Below are 10199 nucleotides of genomic sequence, written 5' to 3' on the forward strand. Positions count from 1 at the left end.
TAGTTAAGCCGGCTGAGCTGCTAAATTAGCAAGGAGGATGCAATGTTTTTTTTCCAATTTATTTATTTATTTATTTATTTTAACAATGATACTTTCCCAGGCTAAGTGCTTCTATCTGTGCTAGCCAGTGTCCAAAGGCTTTGTGTGTGGATTTACGACCGATTCACTTCAAAAGCTCTGCCGCGGTGGATTGAATGGAAGTGGATTTTAATAGGATTGACAGGACCTGGAAGTGTACCTGCAAAAGTCTAGAAGTAAACCTCCACTCGTCCAGGGAGTGATGTGAAAAGGGAAAAACAACTACATTAAATACTGTATTTTAATTGCCGATCCCAAAATCGTTGTATATTTTAAACCCCTGTCTGAGTGTGAAAAGCATTAAAGGTGCAGAAGTCAATAAAGAAAATTAAAGATAATAAGATGTAAAATGTCTGCTAATGTCATTGGTCAAAGGCGTTGCTACGGTTTTAAGGGATGAGCGGTTTAGCGTCCTGAGACTATGACTCAACAACAGTTTTATTATTACATTATCATAGTGAATAAATGAATGACGACTGTAGAATGGCGTATACTAACAACAGTGCCAACTGCTGACCAAAGTTGGTACTGTTCTGTTTAAGTTTTAAGTCTAGGTTTTTTTTTACTGCATATAGGAGAAGGAACGTACGAAATAAGCGCTAACGGACCAACGAGTTATGTTTTTACACAAGTTTTTTTCTCCCAGTCGTGTCCATTTTCTATCTATGCATTTGGGGTTGGCTTTATACCCTGATAGGCACTATTCTCACTGACATCTATTTCTATTTATTAGATAGCGTTAAAACAATTTCGATCAATTTGAACATCACCGCTAGCTCTAATTTAACCTGGGGCAGAGCAGGCATGAGGGGCGGGGCTGAGTATAAAGGAGTTTCCACCTATTTCACTGATCCACCTATTTCACCTATCAGTCAGTTTTATTATTATTATTCTGTTTTTTTTATTTATTTTGTATTTTGGTTGTATTTCATTCATTAAGCTTTTAAAGCTCTACATTTTTAGACTATGTACTAAATGTGCTAGTGTGTGTGTGTGTGTGTGTGTGTGTGTGTGTGTGTGTGTGTGTGTGTGTGTGTGTGTGTGTGTGTGTGTGTAAATAAAATACCATGACTGAATGCAAATCCAGTCTCTAGATGATAAATACCATTATTTTGCGTATGTATTTAATTCTATACAAGTGCAAAAGATGCTATTTTGATGTGTTCAGCGTCAGATTGTGTCCATATCACCTGACAGAAATAGAGAAGTTTCCCGGAGAGCTCTGGCTGCCACGGATGATAAACGATCCTATCGGCTGAGGCATGAGAGTGCTCTCAGATGCCCGACGACTCATGTCCTCCTGATACCAGCTACAGGAAAAGACCTGATCTTAGAACACCAGGATCAGTAAATAGACCAGAGATACACCAGTTCTATGTTTCCAGTAACACAGCTGTCACATTTGTGTTTTGTCTTACTGTATCTCTAGCAGCTTCATTAAAAATTTATTAAGGACATAAATAAAGGGCAAAGCTGTATACCATCTTATTTGCATATTTTTCACAAGAAAATTCATTCTCATTTAGTAAATTGTTGATTATTTAACTCAGGGAAGTGATTTATTTACTTATTTTTTCCATTGTGACATTTAAACACACATTTTTGAATTCTGAGTGTCTTGGTGCAAAGGGCGGTATTTTTTTCCTAAACATTGTAATATTATGAACAATTGTAAAATATTGTAAGATCGTGTATAATTGGAATAACAATTACACAATTGGAAAGAGAAAGGAATATAAATCAATAATTTACAAAATGGATTTGAAGATCATTTCAACATTTACAGGGAATTTAAATTCCTAAAATTGAACAAATTTCAAATTTGAAAGGATTTAAATTTCACAGCAGATCTACAATAAACTCCATGAGTGATAACACCTGAAATTTGTTTTCCAGACATTCAAGAACTCTTTAAAATAAGAAGAATACTAAAGCATATCAGTGTGTCCTCCTGCATCTTACAGTATATCAGATCTTCTAGATTTTTTATTTTTAGCGATCGTGATCGTTGCAGCTATGATTGTTTGCTTTTTTCCAAATTTGCAATGAAACTTAAATTTTTTGTGCTTTAGCAAAAACGACTTAAATTGGTGAAATTGCAGGCACAGGATTCTTCTTTTAAACTCTTATCTGTGTAAAAATATATGGAAAAGAGTTTCTAATTGTTTGTTGTGATGTCACATGAAATCCGCAAAAAAAAAAATTGCTGTAATTTTGAAAAAAAATTAAGTTCCTCTTAATATAACTGGAGATTGTTTGGTTGATTTTCATTTCTGCAATTTACAAAATCACAAAATCCTGGAAGCACGGATCTACCTCATTCTGTCTACCGGAGATTTCCCAGAACAGCTTCTTCAACGCTAATTATAATCTTCAATATTTTTTAGTCCAAGTTCTCTTTTTATTTTTTGGTCTTTGTTTTAAATGTTAGCTTTGTGTGTATTTTGTAAATTTCACTTCCGCTTTCTATTGTAAAATACTCTAGCCAATCCCCTAAGAGTCTTAGGCTCTACTTATTACTGTGTGCAGTTCAAACCAGCTATAGATATAGAAATAAATCTTGAAAAATTATTGACTGACTCATAAATCTGTAGTCTTAATTAAACCCTAATCTTATGACCTACGCGTTTGTAACCATGTAGAGTAAAATATTACCAAAATGTTGGATTTTCAGGTGTGATTTTCCACTCTTAAAGCTTTATAATATAATTCAATATCCGTGAAGTTGACTTAAAATATAATTTTGGATGAAATAAATTGTGTAAAACCTTCATATCTGTGTGTGGAAATGGTTTTAAACTGCATTGGCGTTTTCTACACTAAAACAACAAATGTATCTTTATTAAGCAGCAAATCCCATCCCATCTTCCCTCAAACCCTCCCTCGTTTGTCCCTCAAAAAGCTGTCATAATAACCTGGGGATGTCGAGGATAATGTAATTTTTTGGAACGAAGCCTTGCAGACAGTGTCGTTCGGCTCTGTACCAGTTATCCTTAGTGCCCAAAATCTGCAGAGAAATGCATCATACATGCTAATTAAAAACTCTCTCTCTCTCTCTCTCTCTCTCTCTCTCTCTCTCTCTCTCTCTCTCTCTCTCTCTCTCTCTCTCTCACACACACACACACACACACACACACACACACACACACACATACACACACACATATACATATATTACATTATGGCTACTTTTACTGCACTTCTGACCCCAATTAGTCCCAAACCTTGAGTTGCTTATCTTAAGAAAGTAAACCTCGGGCTTTGATCATAATAGCAAAATATTATAATAACATGTATGCATGTATATATCTATTTTTGTTATTTAGGTTTCCTTTCTATACATGTATTTTATCTATGTGCTAGACAAGAAGCAACCCTGGTTTAATATTGGGTGGATTTATTTATTTATTTATTTATTTATTTATTTATTTATTTATTTATTTATTGCCTTATACGGACGTTCAGCCTTGCCTTAATTGCATCTCCTTTCTTGAAGCTCAGCTCATCATCGGCCGTGGCGGTGAAGTCGAACTTGCCGATTGCTTCCATGATGGAAACAGCTCATTGATTCTGAGAGAGAGAGAGAAAACAAGAGAGAGAGAGAGGGAGAGAGAGAGAGAGAGAGAGAGAGAGAGAGAGAGACAGACAGACAGACAGACAGAACAGAGAGCGAAAGAGAGAGAGAGAGCTCATTAAAGATGATGTTGTTTTGCCCTTTTCAACTTGCTTTTGTTAATATTTTCAGACTTTACAGCACCAGAAATAGGTTTTCCGGTCTGTAAATATCCCTTCAATTCCTCAGAGACAGCTAGGTAGAAAACATCAATTGGTGGATGATGACAAACCACATTAAACTAGAAAAACTAGTTCGAACAATTTTTCGAACAATTTTTTCCATCACGCCGCATCGATCAGTTTAGCATTGTATTAGCTTCGTTCATTTTTTAGTGAAAGATTTGAATGTTTGTACAAAGCGAGAGAGAGAGAAAGAGAGAGAGAGAGTGAGTGAGAGAGAGTGAGAGAGAGAGTGTGAGAGAGAGTGAGAGAGAGAGTGAGAGAGAAAGGAGAAAGAGAGAAAGAAAGAACGAAAGAAAGAATGAAAGAAAGAAAGAAAGAAAGATAGGAGAGAGAGAGCGATGAGAGAGCGAGAGAGAGAGAGAGAGAGAGAGAGAGAGAGGAAAGATGGAAGAAAAAGACTATATAGATTAAGATACTATGATATAAAGTGAGAGTATAGAGTTATAGAGAGAAAAGATAAATAAAATAAAGAAATGAAATAAGGAGATAGATGCTACTAGAGAGCTATATATATAGAGAGATGATATATGATATGATAGATATCTCAGATATAGATGAAATACATATTTATATAGAGTTATATATATATATATATATATTATATTATATCTATATTTTATATATTTATATATATTATAGATTATAAATTTAGTTTTATATATCTTTATGTTATATTATCTATAATTATATTATTATTATATGTTATCTATTTGTATTTATTTATTTGCGTGCGCGTCGTAGAGTGATATGATCGTATGGCTATGCTTGCTCTTTGCTACGCTCTGCGTTATATATGCGCGAGCGCGTGCTCGCGCTTGCGTGCGCCCGTGTCGTGCGCGCGTGCGTGCGTGCGTGCGTGCGTGGTGCGTGCGCGTGCGTGCGCGCGCGTGCGTGCGTGCGTCGCGCGCGCGCGCGCGCGCGCGGCGCGCGTGCGTGCGCCGTGCGTGCGCGCGCGCGTGCGTGGGCGCGTGCGCGCGGGTGCGGCTCTTGGGCGTGCGCGCGTGCGCGCGCCCCTGCGTGCGTGCGCGCGCGCACTCGCGCGCGCCGCGGCGCGCCCCGCGCAGCGCGCCGCGCCGCGCGCGCGCGCGCGCGCCGCGCGCGCGCGCCGCGCCGCCTCGGCCGCCCACCGGCTCTCCCTAACGCTATCATGCTTTTTTTTTGTTTTGTCCGAGACTTCACTAACACATAAGCAACTCCAAATGAACTTGATATACTGTAGCTACCTACAAATTCAGCAAAAACACCATATATGCTTTCAGTAGAAAGTTATTAAACCACATGGCTCTTTTTTTTAGTGTTGACTTCCACCTTTTTATCAGAAGTTTTGATACAGAAGTAAAGACACACTGGTCTAACCTGTAAGCGTTTTTCTGTAGAACTGTCTTTTTTAACTGCTCCATATAAATAGACTGAGAGAAATACTCGAGTAATCATTTGTATAGTGAGCCTTTATTTCTCTGGAAGGACTTTTGTTCCATGTGGTTTCTTACATCACAAGACAACATCACAAGCTTCGAGACACTGAGAGAGAATTTAAGACGGATTGATAATTAAAACCGATTGGTTCTTTGTGCTGCGATGTGACTGATTACAGGAAGTTCTTCCACATGTAACCATAACAGTAAGTCGAGAAATAAAAGGTTGTTATTGTAGGAATCACTTCAGGATGTGCTGGTATTGGGAAAAATAATGAACTTTCACACCAACCAAGCATTGATTATTTTCTATAACATTCATACATTTTGTCCATTTATTGTTATTTTGATTTTCTTTTTATCTAAAGGATGAATGTGTCTAGATCTGGTCACTAGAGAGGAACTAGAGCTGATGACACTCGTTTGGTCTTAACCCTCAGGCTCTCCTTGAGACATCACATGACTACACGCAACCATTCCAATTTATTTTGGCAGCTCTGAATAAAGTCGGTGTTCATCAATCGAAATTCAACCTCAAGCAAAAAAAATAATAATTTTAAAGTATCCAGACATGCGATATATGCTTTTACTTCTATTTATTTATTTATTTGTTTGTTTGTTTGTTTGTTTGTTTGTTTTTATTTTTTTATTTTATTTATTAGACTATTTGTAATTATTGCACTGTTCTGAGAGACATTTCGTGCTTTTTGTCCCTAACCCACAAGTCACAATCTCTAACTAATAGAGACTAATAGTGTACATCACCAGATGTACAAATCTTGTATCCATATTCATAAAGAGTATTAATAAAGATCGTCGTATTAAAAGGCGCACTAATCGTCACTGCATGTATTCCTTCTTCATTATTCAATTCGATTCGATCCGAATTTATCTGTATAGCACTTTTTACAATGGACATTATCTCAAAGCAGCTTTACAGAACAAAAGGTTATTAGAAAGAATGATATAAAGATTATTAGAATGCAAAATGATGAAACTATGAAAGCTTGCTAGTGTTTTTTTTTTTTTTTTTCCCATCATCATTTTGTTTTCTTGGTCACAAAATCATCCCTTGCTGCATTCTTTCTAAAAACGAATCTCTAAGAATTCTTTTTTCTTCAAGGCTTGTTGAAAAATCCATCATTCTTAATGTATGTCAAATAAAACACTATAGAGAAGTTTGTTTTCGTCTGTTTCCTCATTCATAGCGTTACTTCATTACTTACTTTTTTTTTTCACCCCCAAGGTCTCACCCAAGCAAAGCTCCAAGTATTCCAGAAATGGTCTATTGGTACAGTAGGCTCAAAACTTAAATTTTTAATATTTTTAAATTCTATTTTTAATATTTTTAAAGTATTAAGCTACACAGTGCAGCTGATCAAGCTGACACCGAGTGCTTGTCTGCTTCATAGCACACAGAAAGAGGAAGAAGGAGAGGAAAGTAAACGCCTCCACCCCTTCACACCATGTGTTTGTCACATCGGTTACAGCGCTGACCATTCTCTGAAGAAGTTCTCGTAATGTGAAAGACTAAACCTCTGACCATGCACCAAATAGGTTTGATTCAAACTGCAGTATATCCTATTGGCCAGGATGAAATAAAAATCTATTGTAATATTAAATAATAACATATTCTTAATCCTGATTGGTTAGAATCTGCAATGCAAATTCACCTGTATGTTTTCTGTGCTGTTTATTCTACACGAGGTTGCCTGAAGTCTAAACCACCCCCCACCCCTTCCCCCCCCACATATATGACAGTATATATCTATACTACACTACTACTTTACTACTACTTTGCAGTTCTGGAAGAAGAAGCCTTTATTTTGTGCACACTAAATGAAATAAAAGAAAACAATGAACAGCGTATTTAATCTTTAAAACTTTAATGATGGAATGTCAATACTGTAACGGAAACAGGTCACAACCACCCTCGAACGTTTGACCGTTTATGCCTTGTGCAAACAGCAAGCTAAAATAAAACATACTGGAAATCTTAGTGGGTCACAACCACATTACAGAGGTGTAACAACATCCAAAATTAACTACTGCACATCAATTGTAGAACTCAAGTTGACCTCAACTTGAAGTTGCCCCTGATTGTATACTGTACATTATGTGCTATGTACAACTTTATTAAAATTATTTCATGCTGTCCGTCTGAAAACGACAGCTGCCTTCGGAGGAAAAAGGTTTATTCTTATTATTGTCAATAACTGTAATGGAAGCCATTTGTTTTCTGAAAAAAAAAAAAAGAGACAAAAGTCCTTGCACTTAAAGACTGCACAAGGCATTAGAATTATACTGTCCAGAAGACAACATTTCTGAAAATAACCTATTTATTTATTTATTTTTTCAAAATTAATCATAATTTTGAGATCACAACACTTGAAATCTTAAGTTTATGCATTTTGAAGGTTGATTGATTAAGTTAAGACAACATGAGGATTTACAAGTGCTTCTAGAGCAGGGATGGTTAAGGGCCTTGGTCTAGGGCCCAACAGTGGCAGCTTGGTGGTGCTGATGCTTAAACCCTGACACTGATCCACAACCCAGAGCCTTAACCACTTGAGCCACCACTGGTTAGATGCTTGTCGTTGCCTTGTACCCATGTGTAATGACGATAAAATCTAATCTAACAAGATAGACTTGAACACAAAATGGCAGACATGTTGGACAACCTGTCATAGGGGACAATCACCCAAATCAGCCTACAATGCATGTGGAGGAATGGAGGAAACCCCTGAAGCATGAGAGTTGAAGCAAACTCCACACACACACACACACACACACACACACACACACACACACACACACACACACACACACACACACACACACACACACACATGCAAAGCTAACAACTATTCACCGTACTCCTCTCTCCATTACGAATCACATTAATGAATTAATCCCTTTAATAAAAACGTCATTGTGTCATTGTTGATATATCTGTTTCCTCTGAGGAGATGTTTACTTGTGGAAAGAACTTCAGCTTGCAGGTAACTGGTAAATAAAGCAATAAAGACAGAATGCTTCTAGAAAAATAATAAGAGGAAAAGCCTTGTAAATAAATACAAATCGATTTAAGAAAAAAAAAAACACGATCGTTAGTACAGAGAAAATATCGGTGATGGGGAATTGCTGTGGTTCTGTATAATAAGAATAATAATTATTTTTAAAGGAAAATACTCCACTTATTTTAAAAACATACTACCCCAATATATTTACCCCAATATTTTTTTAAATAAATATACTTGTCATACTTTTATAATTAATTTCTAGTTACATTGAATTCTTGTATTTTGTATATATATATACAGAGATAGCCCTAAACTACCATCGATGTGTGTGTGTGTGTGTGTGTGTGTGTGTGTGTGTGTGTGTGTGTGTGTGTGTGTGTGTGTGTACACACATTTGTTTTTTTCCTGTTAATCTCTGATCAGAAAATATATGTTGATCGAGTGAAAATCTTTAAGCTAAGCAAAATTACATTGCTTCATGTGAAACTTCGGATCTACAACTTAATCAGTTGTGAGATTCTACATGACATTATTTTTGAACAGGAAGTGGTTTAAGGCAAGACTCAATTCTGTGACCATGAATTGAGAAAAAAAAAAGATCACCTGATCATTAGTCGAGCACTTCAGAGTTCTAACCTTAAACTGAAACCTATCGTATATATACTGTATATATCCTCTATATATCCTCTATATATATCCTCTATATATCCTCTATATATATATCCTCTATATACCCTCTATATATCTATCAGAACAACACAACAGACACAATAATCTTGTCTCGGTCCAGCCGAATATCTAGATGTGTGTCAAATATCGGGAGATTTTTATCAAATTTTTGCGAGGAGTTTTTTTTTGCTTCTTTCATCATCAGCTCTTGCACTTCCTGCTCGAACGTGTGTGTGCCAACACTTATAGGAGTTCAAAAGTTGCAGCCGCAAAGATAAGCCGAGTTAAGAAGTGTCTTTGTGCGAGTGGTGCAAAAAGGAAGTGACAGAGAACTTAGTGTTGTGTGTGTTTGTATTTAATAGATGAAGAAGTAATAGACTAATAGACCACTGTGGAACTCTCCTAGTGGGAAATTCACATCCATCAAGTTCAATAAATAAGGAGTTACAATAAAAGAACTCTAGTATTTAGGGTGTCTCTGGATAGATTGTTCCAGATAGTTGTGTGTGTGGTGTGTGTGGACCTTATATCAGTCAAAGGTTCTCAGGACCTTACTGTATAAGAGTAGGATGAAATTTGTGCACGTTTTCCAATGTTCATGTCATGCTAGATGTCACGTTTCATTTTGTGTGAAGGTCTTCTGAACCAAATAAGATTAGACTCTTTTAGGAGGAACACGGTATCTCACCACGAAGGTTGGGGAACCCCCTACTCTGTCCTGCATGTTCCCTTTTGTTGCTTCGGGGGTTTCCTCTAGAGGGGTTTCCTCCATTTCTTCCTCTATTCTGAAGACATGAGCATCATAACAGCAGACAACCGTAATCCAGAGCGATTTCTATTTTTTTTCTCATTTTTATACAACTGAGCACTTGTAGGTTCAGGGGCCCGCAGTGACAGCTTGGTGGATGAGGGGATTCAAACTCACAACCTTCCGATTTGTAGTACAACACCTTGACCACTGAATATACAAGTGAAATGAAACAACATTCCTCCTTGACATCGGTGCTGCGATAAAACAGAGAGCCAATGCAGAACGAAAAAAAAAAAAAATACGCTACAAATTACTACAAGTTACGAATCAGTGCAAAATAAATTATCCGGGGGTGTCCTGTTGTGATTTTGCCCGGTGATGGGTTCACTGGGACACACGCCATGCTCCCTACAACCATGTGTATGAGAAGATTGGTGTCCTGGGGTTGAGTAGAACAGTCATTAA

The 10199-nt window shown here is 37.0% G+C and overlaps 1 protein-coding gene across 6 annotated transcripts in view; it reads right to left on the minus strand.

The window, feature by feature from the left end:
- Window positions 1-10199, minus strand: part of grap2b (GRB2 related adaptor protein 2b) — a 24841-nt gene that overhangs the window by 4444 nt on the left and 10198 nt on the right. The window contains exons 1-4 of one of the 6 annotated variants that reach the window (XM_047813879.1): window positions 6518-6713; window positions 3550-3648; window positions 2994-3085; window positions 1269-1388 (exon numbers count right to left, since the gene is read on the minus strand). In XM_047813879.1, coding sequence (XP_047669835.1) covers window positions 1269-1388; window positions 2994-3085; window positions 3550-3627 — 290 coding nt within the window. In that variant the 5' untranslated portion in view covers window positions 3628-3648; window positions 6518-6713. Of the gene's footprint in view, window positions 1-1268; window positions 1389-2993; window positions 3086-3549; window positions 3649-6513; window positions 6714-10199 lie in introns of those variants that run through there. The other 5 variants (XM_047813880.1, XM_047813876.1, XM_047813875.1 and 2 more) reach the window with 5 other exon arrangements.

This window comes from Tachysurus fulvidraco, chromosome 5, assembly GCF_022655615.1.
Source record: "Tachysurus fulvidraco isolate hzauxx_2018 chromosome 5, HZAU_PFXX_2.0, whole genome shotgun sequence".
NCBI lineage: Eukaryota > Metazoa > Chordata > Actinopteri > Siluriformes > Bagridae > Tachysurus > Tachysurus fulvidraco.